Source organism: Alexandromys fortis, unplaced genomic scaffold (assembly GCF_014885135.2).
Source record: "Alexandromys fortis isolate MF-2015 unplaced genomic scaffold, M_Fortis_MF-2015_v1.1 scaffold_277, whole genome shotgun sequence".
Lineage (NCBI taxonomy): Eukaryota > Metazoa > Chordata > Mammalia > Rodentia > Cricetidae > Alexandromys > Alexandromys fortis.
The window spans coordinates 1,207,071-1,223,149 of NW_026068153.1; the positions used below are offsets into that span (position 1 = coordinate 1,207,071).

The window sequence follows — 16,079 nt, forward strand, 5'->3', positions numbered from 1 at the left end:
AAGAGAAGACTTGAGGATTAAAGACACACACTGATGTTGACAGATTCTCAGACCATCCTGCCAGCCTGAATGTCTACTTCCAGACAAGTAAATAAAAAGTAAGGAACCTTTGGGAACCCCCCATAGCGAGGCTCTCCCACCCTGCCAACCCCACCCATGGAGCCCTTTGGAAGGAGCCCAGCACTTGCCTTCAAAGAGCGGAATGGAGTCATTGGAAAAGGTGTCCAGGGCGAGCAGATCTTTGCCGTCTTTAGACCCACTGCGTTTGTGTTTATGCCTCCTGCGGAAGAAGGACCGACGCGCAGCTGCCGACAGCGTCTTTGCTGTGCTGTCATCTCTGACCTCTGACATGCTAAGCCTCCTTGAGAACTCTTGGTCCATCCTGCAGTCAGAGAGAAGGACAATGCGGGTTGGGCCCTGGTAAGGAGGAAGCTAGGTTCCCCCAGCTCCCTGAGGCCTCCTAACTACCGGCCTTTTCCATGCTCCAGGAACCTCGGGCATCGCCACTACCACTGAGTCAGAGGTGTCTTTAAGAGACTGCGTCGTGAAGAATGGTTGGGTATTTACCCTCAGAAGTGATCAAAGGAGTCCTCTCAGAACCTCAGGTACTTCCTCCGGTGGAAAGTTATTAAAGAAAGGGCAAATCTGAGTCTTTTTTTTTTTTTTTTTTGGTTTTTCAAGACAGGGTTTCTCTGTGGCTTTGGAGCCTGTCCTGGAACTCGCTCTTGTAGACCAGGCTGGTCTCGAACTCACAGAGATCCACCTGCCTCTGCCTCCCGAGTGCTGGGATTAAAGGCGTGCGCCACCACTGAACGGCAAATCTGAGTCTTTTGTGGAATATTCCTTTACACTGTGACTGACTTAATAAAAAGCTAAATGGCTGATAGCTAGGCAGGGTATAGCAGGGACTTCTGGACGCAGAGAACTCTGGGAAGAAGAAAGGCAGAATTACCAGCCATATGGAGAGGAAACAGAGTAAAAGCAGCCGAGGCACATCAAAGAACGTAGATGGAAAAATCTGCACAAATCTCTGTTATTTGTGAGCTGGTAGCTCCAAGAGAAATCCCACTACATGATCCTCCTTGATTCCTGTGGTGATCTGAATGACAGGGACACCCTCTGGCTCATATATCTGAATGTTTGGTCATAAGGGAATGGCACTACTTGAGAGAGGTTAGGAGGTGTGGCTTTGTTGGAGGAAGTGTGTCACTGGGGGTGGACTTTGGGGTTTCAAAGCCAAACCTAGTTCCAGAATCTTTCTTTTCCTGTTACCTACAGATAGAGATACAGAACTCTCAGCTACTTCTCCGGCACCATGTCTGTCTATGTGCCATGCTCCCTGCCATAAAGATAATGGACTAAACCTCTGACACTGTAAGCCAGCCCCCACTTAAATGCTTTCTTTTATAAGAGTTGCTGTGGTCCTGGTGTCTCTTCACAGCAAAAGAACATTAAGACATCCTAGCTTGACACAGGATCTCTTCCTTCCTTCTGCTTCCTGACCACATTGTGAAGTGGCCAATGAGGTCTTCACCAGATGAATAGAGGAGGTCACCCCACTTCACACTTTCAGTCTCCAGAACTGGGAGATAAACTTCTCTTTCTTATGAATTTCTCAGCCTCAAGTATTTGTTACAGCAAAAGAAAACAGACATAGGGTAATAGCTAACTGGGTTTCTTTCAGAGGCGATGGACATGCTTTAAAATTAATTCTGAAGGAGCTAGCAATGTGGTAAAGTGCTTGCCTAGCATGCTCAAGGCCCTGATTTTAATCCCCAGCAACACATGAACTGGATATTGTGGCACATGCCTATGATCTGAGCACTTAAGAGATGAAGGCAAGAGAAGCATTTCAAGGCCATCTTAGCTACAGAGCAAATGGGAAGTTAGCTGGGATACATGAGACCCTACCTCAATCATCAGTAAATAAAATAATGGTGAAGATGGTTGCACATATCTGTGAATATCCATGCCTCCACATCATTGGGAGGACTCACAGCTTCATGACTCTGTTTGTGAGAAGAGGTTATACATCCTGACTCATCGTGGTGCTTCTATGCATTGGCTCATCTAGGAGCAGCTTTCTGGGTCACTGCAGCTCTGTGAGGCCCCATACCACTCTGGTGGCCCCTGTGGTCCCCTGCCTGGAGGTGGAGAAGACTTACACATATTTACTGGGAATTTGCCCACGCTGGATCTTCTGGGCATTCTCATCCAGCTGCCAAGCCATCCAGGACCCAAACATGCCCTGGGGCAATGTGTCATCCACATACAGGATGTCATCTTTCTTAAAACTCAGTTCAGGCTCCACCTCTGCCAGACGGTCATATAGGGCCCTGGACCATGGAAGAGATGACACAGGTTGAAACCACATCGCACACGCCCATCTCTTGAGGCAGCTGTCTATGCTGTCTCCAGACACCACGGGACAGGACTTGGGGGCATCCTGAAGAGCCCCGCATCACACACTTTTCAGAGCAGGATAGAGGTATCTGTCACCTTTTCTTTCTAACACTAAGGGCTCATCACTTCCTGTACCCCATCCTTTCAAACAGACATTTTCTATCCACTTGTCTCAGCAATCAAAGTGGCTGCTTCCTGCGAACTGGCACCTCCCATAGATGCAAACACACCATTTCCCTCCTGCAGAATGGGAAGTTATTACCATGCGTGTTTTCATCTTCTTTGTGGTCTGAGGTCATGGGGGACATGACAGGCGTCCTGAGCCGCTCACTGAAGATGCCTGATGTCATTCCCACATGATTCCCACATGACTTACAGGCACCATGGACACCTGAGATCCATGCATACTGCAGAGGGCCCTGTTTGACTCAGGAGAGACCACAGGAGGAACACAACCCATAGAGTGAGTAGTCTAAGGGGCTCCAGGTCTCAAGACTCTTGTAGTCTTGACCCTTCCCCTGTCCCCAAAAGTATCTCACATAGGCAAAAGTCATGCCAACCAATGATGGCCTGAGTCCTCGGGGCGAATAGTCCAGGAATCCATTTACCCTATGAACTTTCCACAGAGAGCCCCTCCCCTGGCCCTAACCCTTGCTACTGGCACCTGATGTAGAAGCTGTCACCAGGCAGGCCCTTGACTCTGGAGAATTCCTCATGGCGATACTGCACCTTCAGGCGGATATTATCTTTTGGCTTCAACATCTCCACATAGACATCCTCTACTGTCCTGCTGCGCACATCCTGGTTGCCATACTGAGCAGGGAAAGAGCGCCAGGGTCAGAAAGACAGTGGCAGGGATAGCATGGATACTCAAAAGGTTCCAGGACGGTCTTAGACTCTGCCTGCCTCCCCTCTACCGATCTTGGTCTCCCCTGTGCCTGTGCTCTATATGACTTCTTGGCTACTAGATACAGTGGGACTACCTAGCAATGAAGATGTCTACTTTATACTTATGAAACCATGTATTTGCCATTGCACTGTCTAATTTTATGTCAATTTAACATAGGCTAGAGCCATCTGAGGGGAGGGAACCCCGACTGAGAAAATGCCTTCATTAGACTGATCTATGGGGAAGCCTGTAGAGCATTTTCTTAATTAGTAATTGATGGGGGAGGAGGGCCCAGCCCACTGTTGGTGGCAGGGGTAGAGGAGACCACCCCTGGGCTGCTGGTCCTGAGTTCTATAAGAAAGCAGACTAGCAGGCCACACAGAGCATGTCAGTAAGCAGTACTCTTCCATCGTCTCTGCATCAGCTCCTGCCTCCAGGTTCTGTTTGAGTTCTGCCCTGACGTCCCTCAGTAATGGAATGTTTCCTCCCCAAGTTGTGTTTGCCGTGGTGTTTCATCACAGCAACAGTAGCCCTAACTAGGACTGGCATCTATGTGCCATCTCCCCCATGGGATGGGAGACCCGGAGAGACCTAGTACTCATGAGACTGGGCACTTCCTTCTGGCTCCCCAGGATCAGTGTCAAGTTGGGTTACCTCAGCGGCCTACCACACTGCCCACGGCTGGGGAGTAGCCCTCATTTACAAGATGAACAACCCGCCTTGACAAGTTACTATAGGTAAAGTATAATCCCATCTTCTGTGTCATGTAAGAGGACAGAGGCTGATAACGCATGAACATGACCTGGCACACAGTGGCAGAACTCACCTCCAGGATGAGGTCCCCTGGCACGAGGCCATCGGGACCCTTGGCAGGACTATCATCTTCCACCTCGGCCACAAACACCCCGTGCAGATTCCCACCACACAAGTGCACTCCCAGATCCAACTGGGATTTCTTGATGAAAACAATGCGGGGATCAGGGCTCTTCTTGCTGCTATCTCCCACAATCCTTTTAAGAAGGAAAATGAAGTCCTTAACATGTGCAAGGAGAGACTCGGGATAAGTGAAGAGAGCCATGGTCGATGCCCTGCCTGCTTGTTTGGCAGGCTTGGACTTCTAAGAGCCAAGGGGCTGGCTGGTCACAGGTTCTCCTCTACTGACTCGATACAGAGTCAGAGACCGAGAGTGGCAATGTGAACGGAGAGACAGAAGAAAGAGGGCAACAAGCCATTCAGAGAGAAAACAAGAAAACCAATAAGGGACATGCTTCTGATCCAGCTGTCACTGGGTGCCTGAGGAGGCATCTCTTCCCCTACTGAGCTTGCCTGACGTGGCCTTGCTATTTAGAGACAGACAGTTCCCTCAGGGAAACACCCGAGCAGTCTCTCTGCCAGCTAATGCGGGGGCTCTTGATATCAAGACCAGAGGTGCCAAGGGGGAATGCATGGAACTCCCTCGGAGGGGGAAATAGAGGAGATCCCCTGGTTGGACTGGGGGTGGGTGGGTATGGGGACTTGAGGGATTGGGTTGGAAGGTGAGCAGAGGGGGAGAATGTTGAGAGAGATGACTGGAGAGGGGGAGCTTTATGGACTCGGGTAGAAGTCTGATGCAAAGGAAACTTCCACAAGGATGGCCCCAGCTAAGACTTCAGACAGCAATGGATGCATAGTCTGAACGGGCTCTGCCGTGATCAGATTGGTGACTACCTAGGTTGTCAGTGGAGAGCCTTCATCCAGTGACTGATGGGAGCAGATTCAGAAACCCATGGTCAAACATTGGGCTGAGCTATGGGAAGAAGGAGGGATCATAGAAGCCAGGGGTCAGGGACATCAGAGGAAAACCCATAGAAATGGCTAGCCTGGGTCATGGGAACTCGGAGTCTGAACCAAAAACCAGAGAACCTGCATGGGACTGGCCGAGGCCCTCTGCATATATGCAACAGTTGTGTAGCTTGGTCTATTTGTGGGACTCTAGGAATGGGAGCAGGGCTGTCCCTGGTGCTATGGCTGGCTCTTGGGAACCTAATCCTCATACTGGATTGCTTTGCCCAGCCTGAATACTGGGGGAGGTGCCTGGTCTTATGACAGCTTGATATGCTATGCTGATGCCCTTGGAAGGCCTGCCCTTTCTGAGCAAATACAGAGAAGGGGTGGGTTGGGGTGGCAGAGGACAGATGGGGGGGATGAGTGGAAAGAGATGAGGGAGAGGAGGCTGGGGTCAGGATGTAAAATAAATTAATGAAAAAAGAAGGGGAAGAAGGAGGAGGAGATGGGGGAGGAAGAAGAAGATGGAAAAGGAAGAGGAGATGGAGGAGGAAATGGGGGAGGAAGAAGCAGGAGGAGGAGATGGAAGAAGAAGAAAAAGGAGGAGAAGGAGGAGGAGGAGGAGGTAGTAGTAGTAGCAGTAGTAGTGGAGTAGGGTCAGGGTGAATCTGGGAACACAGTGAGGAAGCCAGACACCCTCGGAAACCGTGAAGGAGATATAAAGGAAGAGTCCACCCCTGGTGAGTTCCAGCAGGAGTGATCCCCAGGCAGAGCTGCCTCAATCTACATGACAATGGGACACTTAAGAGATGTGGCAATTCTAGGTTAGACTGACCCAAGCTTCTCTATGGGAGAAGCCCATCTGCTCACAGGAAGTGTGCATACCTAGCTGACAGTCTGCCCTGCCGCAGAGCTCAGCCCTGGCTGTCTCTCTCGGCACTGCCGCTTAGCACACCTCAGGGTCCCTGGCCTAACATCAACCTTGTCGCCGCTGAGCAGAGACCTGGGGCCTTCCTGGCTGATAAAGGTAGAATGTCTGGAGACAGAATAGGAGAAGGAAAGACAGAAGGAGAGCGACACAATCAAGGAGAGAAGAGGAGGAGGGGTGAAGGAAAAAGACAGGCCTGGTGTGGGGTTTGTCCCAGTGAAGCAGATGGGCAAATGGAGTCCCGTAGCATTGCCTATGCTGACCTGGAGCTGGGGGTACTTTGCTTGGCTGGGGGGGTGCCAGGGCCTTCATCCTGTTCCATCAGCGGATCAATGACAGAGGAATGTTCTGGGGTTACAGCACTGCTGCCCTGGAGAGTAGAGTGAGGGGTGGCAGCAGGGTCCAGGTGGGAGCTGGAGGTGGGAAACAGAAAGAAAATGATGCATTCAAGCAGCCAGAGCCACGACCCCTGCAGTGTGGCAATGGGTCCAGACTGTGAATTGGGAACTGGCTTCAAACACTGAGTCCTGGAAAGGCAGATACATAAGGAGTCTGGACTTGTGCCACCTGCCCCATAGGTCTGCCTGTCTCCAATCAGGGATTCTCTCCAAAGAATCCAACCTAGAGGACACCAAAGCCCCCTTCCCTTCTCATCTGCTTTTCTTCCCCAAGTTATGCGTGGTGACTTCTACAGGACACGTACCACTCCTGTCATCTACCTCGGGACCCACAGTTCGGGTGCAGGTACAGGCAGGTGTCCAGTGTTTGTTCCCACACAAAGTCAAGCACAGTATGAATCCTGTGCCAGGGACTGAGGTTTTGGTTGTTGTGGCTCCCCGCACCCTTGACTGTACTCTTAATGTTACCCCAGCCTAGGCAGCCCCTGGAAGCTCACCTGGAATGGGAGTGGCTACTGAGCTGGTGAATGTGTGGGTTGTACTGGGCCAGGATGGTGATGGTATCACACTGCTGTCCGATGATCAGCCGGGCCTGCTGCTCGGTGGCACTCCTCAGGTTTATGCCATTGAACTGGGAAGATGCCCAGGGTGGACTCAGTGACGGGTAATGACTGAGGCAGTGAACATGAACTTGGGAACACTGCTTTGTAGGACAGGACCGAAGAGAAAAGGGAGGGAGGGAGGGAGGGAGGGAGGTAGGGAGGGAGGGAGGGAGGGACNGGAGGGAGGGAGGGAGGGAGGGAGGGACGGACGGACGGAGGGAGGGACGGAGGGAGGGAGGGAGGGAAGGCGGGCCATTCCCTCTTACCTCAAGTAACTGGTCCCCATACTCAAGGCCGGCCTGGTGGGCGATGCTCCCTGTGGTCACCTTGGAGACGTACACACCACCCTTCTCTCCACTCACGATGGAGATTCCCAGAGGCTCTGAACCCTTCTGTACTTTCACATGGCGTGGCTCCTCCAGGTAAGGCCTGGAGACACAGTCAAAGTTTCAGGGACTCGGACCCAAAGGGACAGAATGGGGAGGCTGAGATCAGGCATGCAGTGTGAAGGAAGGCCCAGAGCTCGGTGTTCTGATAAGATGGGAGATGGCAAACTGACTTTGGACAAAGAAACACATTCCTGAAATTTCATGCAGTACAAACAAACATGGAAGAGACAGAGGATGACTGATGTGAACTATAACTGGGAGTGACACACACACACACACACACACACACGCACACACACGCACACTCTTTTATTTGATGAAACAGTCATCTCAGGACACGCACTGTGCATATCCCATGGAGGGAGTTCTGAAGACATCCACCGGCAAAAAGATGACAACAAAAAGTTGTCCCCTAATCCCTCCCTGCAAAGATGGTATGGCTAGCTAGTTCTTGTATCTATGGGTCCCTAGAGTGACAATGAAACAGCCATAAGCCATGAGAAGAGGGCTAAGGGACTAATGGAGCAAGGGTGTGCCCATGCATTTACTGGCCAGGGAGCCGTCCCCATATCCAAGGGCATGAAAGGATGTGAGAGCCTCATGTCAGGCCAACCTCAGACTCCTCAGTGAGGAGGACCTGGGCCTAACGGCCACGGGCAGCCTCAGAAGGGATCTGTGGTGGAAGAGATACATCGATGAACAAAGGTTAGGAGAGAAGGGATACTCAGAAGGACCACACTTGAACAGAAGACCCAGAACTCTGCAAGTCCTCCCCCTAGAAGCAGCTTTTCCAGCTGAGGGGCCCCTCAGTCTCAGTCAAAGCCATGGAAAGTTCTAGGTTGTGAGCGGCAAATACTTGCTCTGTCACTACTGTAAGACAAAGAGAAAACCCACAAGTTCAGTGGACCTTAGTCTGGGTCCCCACAGCTGTGTCTTGGAATAGCAGAGAGTAAAATGCCTCACACACCCCCAATTGAAAACCATTCATCTTCACAGTGACTTACTCATTTGTGTGTACATATGTGCATGTGCACCTGTACATGCCATGGTGCGTGTGAGGAGATAAAAGGACAATCTGTGCGGTGGGGGTGGAGCCAGTTCTCTCCTTTCACCACGTAGGTCCAGGAGATCAAACTTTGGTCACCAGACCTGGCAGCAAGTGAGCCATCTCACCATCCCATGAAAATCTTCTGAAACGGTTCTAACACTCCTGCCGGGTAATTTCACTTCCCAAACCCACGCCTCCACAATTTCCCCTAACCTTCTAGCTCCTGCATACAGTCAATTCCGCCACTGAACGTGCATTAGAGTGTCAGGCAGTTCAGAATTCTAAGTCCCTTGCAGCTAGTCATCCAAAGACCATCCTCATAGGTCAGGCTAAGAAGATGGAACGGAGAATAGGCACTGAAGGAGAGAGCAGGTCTAGGGTCCACCCGAGGTTCCTCCTCACCCAGTGGCTGACCTTTCCTCCGTCCACATTAACACATTCTGCTCAGCACAATACAAAAGTGGGTGACCAAGTCTAACAATGTCACATAAAAGCCAGGAAGCTGGGGCTGGAGAGATAACTCCACAGTGAATAGTGTGGCTTACTCTTTCAGGACCTGAGTTCAGTTGTCAACATCCATACTGGTTCACTTACAACCACCCGTTAACTCCAGTGCCATGGGGCCTGATGGCCTCTTCTGACCTCCAAGGGCACCTGCACTCATGTGCACATATTCCAACACACACAAACATCAATATACATATGTACAGATAGACAGACAGACACACACACATTTACACACACCCAGGAAACTTCCAAATGACCCTATGCATCAGGGTTTCCTGACCTGGAAAGATGTGGACTAGAGAAAAGTAACTCCACTTTTGGGACTTATATACATATTTATGTCAGTATTTTTTTTTAATTTTTTCACTTTATGTATCTGTGCATGGGCAGATTTCTACAGAGAGAGGGTGTCCTGGAGAATGTGACCAAAGGCATGATCTCTACTTCCTCCAACTTCCCTGTGACCTGATTTGTCATAGTGTAAAAAATTAAAGTTTTCTCAGAGCAAAGCTAATTTGTACGCCAAGATTATTACGCTTACTTAACATTACAAATACTTGTTAGAGGAACTGTGTTGTATATACGACACGACAGACACTATACCCTCTGCCGTGTACAGCAGACGTCTCGACTGACTGCACGGGACTTTCTTCTTCTTTTTACTTTTTCCCTTTCCCTGATTTTCTCTCATGACTATATGATAGGGAACTCTGAGTTCTGGATAGGAGACTACCTTTCATTAGGAAGCTGTTGCTTGGGTCACAGGGGCTAAACTCACCTCTAACTGGACTGTCAGCCCCAGCAGGGCAGGGATCACTCACACCTTTGGGAGCAGGAAGCCAACAGGCTGCATGTCTCATGTCACAGGCCCTTTCTACTGAGCCACGCCTTCACACTCCCATGGGTGTCGCCCAGAAAGCATCCTAGTCCTGTGGCTGGTGACCTGGGCTAGGGCCTAGCATTACATACATTTGCTCCCCTGGGTTCTCAAGTTTATACACACTGGGTTCCTTTTCTTACAAGTTCAGATTTTCAAATCAAATATGATCTAATATATTTATTTATTTACTTTTTTTTGAGGCAAGGTCTTACTACATAGCCTTGGCTGTCTTGGAACTCACAGGGATCTGCCTGCCTATATGCATTTCATTTCTCAATAGAAACAAACAAAGAAACAAAGAAACAATTTTGAGTAGAGCCAAAGAACCAAGAAATGTAGCAAATTATACCTGGAGCCAAAGATCAAGGGATAAGAATGAATCCCGGGTTCTAGCTAGGTCAGGCCAGTCACTGAGTTTGTATACACAGAGCTTACTTAGGTGGCCTGGCTCTTGGAAAATGGAGCTAACTGTAGACACTCATGCAACTGAGACTTTTATAACAGTGTGTAACTGAGACGTTTTAACAATGTGTGTAAATGGGTCTGGCAAGCAGGAAGCAGCACCCTGCTATCCCTTGTCACCGCCAGGCCATCTCAAGCATCATGCTTAGTCACTGCTCAGGGGAGGAGCCAACCTTGCCATCTACACCTGACATGCCCAGTCTCTAACTTGTGTTGTTTTGACAGTATGCCTCATGCTCTCCGGACTCCCCATGGCCAGAGCAGACGTCCCCTGGCTTGCCCCAGCCACAGGTGCTCATTAACACTTACCTGTCCTTCCTCCGCTCCCCATGGGAAGTGGGGTTGACAGCAATTCTGGGCAACGTGGAGGCTGAAGTCTGAGGCTGGCTACAGGAGGACAGGGTATCGATGTTCAGTGGGGACCGGGGAGGAGTGCTGCATTCAGAATGTGACAATGAACCTGTCATGAGAGAAGAGGTGGACGGGACTGGACTGCCATCCTATGACCTGGGCCTTGATGGTCCCCACAGCAACAGATGAGGGCTAGGCTCAGACGACCCTCATCAACCCACTGAGAGGATTAGAGAGGACCTGAGGGAGCAGGCACAAGAGGGAATGCCAGTACTTACCTCTGTCAGAGCCCATGACAGACCGGGGATATCTCGGTGTTAATGGGATCTTAATCCGCTCTGCCTTGAACTGCAGGTTACTGGAAGACCCTGTTGTCCCAGGAGGAGACAGCGTCAGGTCTCTTGACATTCAATGCAGTAACATAAAAGCCTGTTTGATATCCCTGAGGAAAATTATCTGTGGGGAACTACAGAGGAGACCGTTGGTGCCTCATGCTAGATGGAACTTAGCAGGCTCAGAATGCACCAGGACAGAAGCACATTGCCTTGCTGCAGGTCAAAATGCAACAGTAACCTAACTGCTGCAGTAGATGCTCCATCTTGTCTCTGAAGCCCTAAAGACTTATTACCCAGTCTTGCTACCACACAACACTGACACTCTCCTCAGAGTTACACTTCCCCCAAGTGTGTATCCATACAGGACACCCAGGATGGACTAACTCAGGGTCAGGAAACAAGACTCCAACCAAGATGTCACCTGAAACAACCGCAACCATCATGAAGCTGCAGGCAGAGGGCGGTGGCTCTGAAAACATAGGTATGCTAGATAGGCCACAAGATAGCAGCCATTCAGGGGAGGGAGCTGAGCTTAGCCTCTGGAGGGAAAGGAGTCACAAGGGCAGCCCACCCAGAGACCTGTTATCAAAATACAAGCACCAGTGGTAGTTACCAAGACGAGCACTGGAGGGCAGAGAGTTGGAACCCTGGGAGGCTCTCATCTCAGAATAGTCACTGCAGGCCCTGTGACTCAGGTCCAGGCTGAGGCGTCCCTGGTGCTGGACACTGTGAGTAAATCAGAGAGGTGAGGGGCTCTGGAGAAGGACTAAGACCAGACATGACCACAGGGGGAAACACAGTAAGCAGCCTGCACTCCCTAAGACAGGATAGCAGACTGAACCCAGTCACTTCTCTCAGATGATATCTATTAAGGACTTTTATGCAGTAGAAGGTGCACACAAGGTCAAGAGTGGAATTGGGTGGACGAGGGAAACAAGGCTCTGCCTTGTGGAATGGTGGGGGGAAGGGGGGGCTGGATGTGCATAGAGTGTCCTGGAGAGAGCAGTGTTATACCTCACTCAGGATGGCACAAGGTGAAGTCAGGGGACAGTACCCAGGGACCGCCCACATCCGGCTAGCCAGCAGGCAGTCCCAACAAGGTAGCTTAGGTTGTGTAATGTTGACATCCCTTCCCTGTTTAAAACACCCCAGGGGTTTCCCAGGTAGTCTTTCAGGGTTTGTGTCGTAGTCTGGGCTTCCCTGCTGCCTGCCATACATCCCCTACCTCCCCCCTCCCCCAGCTCCCCCTATGCTCCCTGACACACAGCCCTCAGCCCTGCAGCCCTCCTTCCTGCTATCTAATTTCTCCTGGACTGAGGGATTAATGCCAGGGCCTTGCACATATAGGAAAGTGTTCTTGTCACAACACTCACTTTCCTAGACACCCTCTCTCTAACCACAGCCCTGTTGTCACCCTGTTTCTCTGACTCATCACCACACGTTACCACTGTCGTATTCTCAAATGTCTGGAATCCTGCACGGAACACAAAGCCCATGAATGGGGTGTTGCCATTCAGGTTTATTACTGTCTGTCCTTGAAACCCAAATAGCCATTGGGACATAGAAGTTGATTGTTAAAAATTTGCCAAATGAATAGATAAGGGTAATTCTGATCTGTCTCTCTCCCCCCACCCCCTTAATTTCAGGTTTCGTTTTTAATATATTAAGTGGTATTCTACCTAGTCAGAAAAACTTCTCCATTGAAATTTCAGCACTGGCCCCGGACCTGCCATCACTGTCCTCTGAATAGCAGAGTGAGTTCACACAGCATTCTCTACGCCCTCAGCCCTTTCCCAGTTAGTCGAGAGGCTTTTCTGCCCTCAGGCCCCTATGCTGCAGTAACTCTCCAACTAGGAGACTGGACAACTGGTACACAGCAAAGTGTAAGTGTGTCGGCATACCTGGGAGACAGGCCCTGGGGGCCAGCATCGCGGGACACGGGTGGAGAGCCACAGGGAACCACCCTGTGGCTGCGCACGGTGTAGATGGGGTTCCGCAGGATGGAGCTCACAGTGGTGCTGGGAGTCATACTCCGGGGAACAGTGCCTAGAAAGGAGCTGGATCAGAACAGTGGTTCCGAAAACACCTAGACTGCCCTGGACTGGAACACACCCTCCCATAAACACCAGGCAGTCTTAGTCTTAGGGAAAAGGGATTCTAGGTAGAGACTTTTAGTTACCAATCTGCCATATGGCTTTTACTAGTGGCCTTCCCCAAACTGTTAGAAAGAACTGATCCATTGCAACAAGCAAAGATTACATCTAATAGAGATAGGGTCAAGAAATTATGGGTTGAGGACATATCACAATACCCCCTTTCCAAAGATTGGACATCCCTGTGAGCCCACAACAACCCTGTTTCCAATTCCTATTCCAGCAGCTTACTTACCCACAGATGGCCGACTAGGGTAGAGTGGGGGATTGCCATGCCGGCTAGCATGCCCTGGTGAGTACGGGGACCATTCCTGAACCTCTGGGGAGAGTTCTCCGCTGGTTGGATCACAGTCCTGTTCCTGCAGAATCAAAAGCAATAGTGTCTACTAGGGAAAATTAATACTTAGTGTATTTGCAAACTGACTTCAGTCCCATGTACCAGCTCCTCCCACTCAGGCAAAGGAGTGACCAATTGGAGAGGCGCTGCCTATCCGCATTGCCTGACACCTGGAAGCAAAGGATCCCCTGTTCAGACCCATCATACAGCAAGTGCAGAGAAAGAATCTGCTTGTCCGCCTGCCTTCCTTCACTCCCTCTCCGTTCTTTCTCTTTCTTTTTTCTCTTTTCTTTTTTTTCTTTCCTCCCTTCCTTTCCTTTTTTCCCCTGAGACAGTCTCTGTATAGCATTGTCTTTCCTAGAACTTGCTCAGTAGACCAGGCTGGCCTCGAACTCACAGAGATTCACCTGCCTCTGCCCCCCCAAGTGCTGGGTGTGCACCACCACCACCTGGCTTTGTTGTTGTAGTAGTTAGAATCTGCCTTTCAAATAAACAGACTGTGGAAGTGAAAGATAAGAAGACATGCTGACAGGAAGCACAGTGAGCGGTGTGCACAGTGCCCCAGAAGTTTCAATTTCTCAGCAGTCTCCCCTTCTGGAAACTTCAGCACACACAGCTAGCCTGCCCTACAGCCAGCTTCAAGTGTACCACTCATTTCCTCCAACCTTTCTTGGGCAAATCTGTCATTTAGTTTTTTTTTTTTTATAAGCTCAAAAACTTCTATAGTTTTAATTGAGCTATACATTTCCCCCCACTCCCCTTCCTTCCTCCTTTCTTCCCTTCTACCTCTCCTCTACAGGCTCTCAATTTACTTAGGAGGACTTATTTTTTTCTCCTTTTTTTTTTTTTAATAAGCTCAAAAACTTCTTTAACAAGCAAAGCAAACGTTATTTTCAGCAAGTGTTCTTAGTGTCATTTCCCACTCCATGCACATCCCATGACCTTTCCCATCTACAGGGACTGTTGCTCACTGGCACCCCCTGCCACCCTATCACCCTTGCAGGTACACACCACCAGCACAGGGCCCCAGCTCTGTGGGAAACTCTGACAGGCTATTTAGCAGGCTCCCACCCCACTGCTCCAGTTCCAGGCCAACCTCTACCTCCAGGCACTGAGCAGGGATCACTACTGGAGCAATCTTGGGCCGAAAACTAGGGGCAGACTTTGGCCGGCGCCGCTTCGGCCCTAGCTCGTCCGCTTTCTGGGAGGTGAGGTCCTCATCACAGGACTTCTTGGCAGGCAGGTAGGAGGTTTCTCCATCCCCTTCAGAGTGGTAGCTGGAGGCGATGTGGACCCTTGCCTTGCGTGTGGGTGAAGCATGCATGGGCTCCCCGGGGTCCATGCTGGGGGGTGGGGCACTTGGAGGGCTGGTGGAAGGTGAGCTTCCCACCAAAGTGGCTTCTGACTCAGAACTGGTGTCCAGCCTGTGTTGAAACTTGATAGAGTCACTTCTCCTGGGGGGCTTTGGGGGTGTCAGAGACCCTACCCTAGTGGAGGGCTGCGGGGAGTGAGCAAGCCCAGGGACTGGAAGCAGGTAGTCTATTTTGGGGGGTGTCTGTGGGCGCTTGAAAGTATTTGGGTCAAAGATGGACTTCCTTTGCTTGGGTTTCTTGTAGACAGAGAGCTTCTCAGGTACTGATGTGGAACCAAGCACAGCCTTGGGCCAGGTCCCACCACTGCTGGAGCCGTCTGGATCTACCTTGTCCAGGGGAGCCTCTACTATCCCACAGGGGCCCACCCCAGTCTCGAAAGACAGCAGAGGCTGCTGGCTCTGCACGTCCACCAGCCCATAGCCACGTTCAGCAGAGGCATCAGAACGGAATGAGTTCAGACTACGCTCCGAGGTGCTAGGACAGGCCTGGGGAGAGGCTGGAGAGGAGGCTCTAGGGAATGGCTTGTGCAGGAAAGAACTGCTGCCTCCAGGGGGGCCCAGCTCCTTCCTGTCCTCCAGTTGATCTGCGTAGAAGATATCTGTCTGTGTGGAGTTATTGTGCTGTAACAAGTTCCGTTTGTTATGTGCCTGGACCTCTGGGCCGTGCGCTCGACAACTCAGCATCTTATCTGAGTCCTTGATATTTTCAAAGATGTTCTGGCCACTCCACGAGGAGCTCTGGGGAAACACCTGAGCCAGGGACGCAGAGAGATGAGAAAAACAGTGAGATGTCATCACTTACAAATGTCACTGGAAACCATCCCCAGACAGGAGTGATGGACAGACAGACACACAGAAGGCAAACACAGATTCATGTACATATTACTGTCTAACGGTGAAGTTTTCTCATGGGCCTGGCTACGTAGAAATTATAAGAGCAAGAAAATTCTGTCGACTTTGAGCATGATATGCAGCCACGTGCACACTGTGTAAGACTCATTGAGCATCAAAGTAAATTATTCATGGTAACCCAGGCAACAGGAAACTAGCCAGGGCTAAGAGGTGAGCTCACACACCACAAAAAGACACAGGAAAGAACTGTGCACGAGTGAGCAAGTCTACGCGAAAGGGTGCTACAGCTACATGATGTCTCGAAAAGACAGATGCCTGGAGACAGGAAAAGGATCAGTGGTTCTTGTAGGCTTGAGAAGTGGAAATGACAAAGAAGGACACAAGAGACTTTTAGGGCAGTGACACTACC

At 50.5% G+C, this 16,079-nt stretch overlaps 1 protein-coding gene across 5 annotated transcripts in view; it reads right to left on the minus strand.

Annotated features, from left to right (window-relative positions):
- Nucleotides 1–16,079, minus strand: part of Dlg5 (discs large MAGUK scaffold protein 5) — a 115,941-nt gene that overhangs the window by 14,952 nt on the left and 84,910 nt on the right. For 3 of the 5 annotated variants that reach the window (XM_050127299.1, XM_050127298.1, XM_050127296.1), the window contains 13 exons: nt 14,543–15,568; nt 13,345–13,468; nt 12,858–13,002; nt 11,570–11,682; nt 10,900–10,989; nt 10,580–10,730; nt 7,251–7,413; nt 6,880–7,013; nt 6,248–6,397; nt 4,119–4,302; nt 3,068–3,216; nt 2,166–2,336; nt 189–382 (listed from right to left, as the gene is read on the minus strand). In XM_050127299.1, coding sequence (XP_049983256.1) covers nt 189–382; nt 2,166–2,336; nt 3,068–3,216; nt 4,119–4,302; nt 6,248–6,397; nt 6,880–7,013; nt 7,251–7,413; nt 10,580–10,730; nt 10,900–10,989; nt 11,570–11,682; nt 12,858–13,002; nt 13,345–13,468; nt 14,543–15,568 — 2,794 coding nt within the window. The remainder of the gene's footprint in view (nt 1–188; nt 383–2,165; nt 2,337–3,067; nt 3,217–4,118; nt 4,303–6,247; nt 6,398–6,879; nt 7,014–7,250; nt 7,414–10,579; nt 10,731–10,899; nt 10,990–11,569; nt 11,683–12,857; nt 13,003–13,344; nt 13,469–14,542; nt 15,569–16,079) is intronic. The other 2 variants (XM_050127297.1, XM_050127300.1) reach the window with 2 other exon arrangements.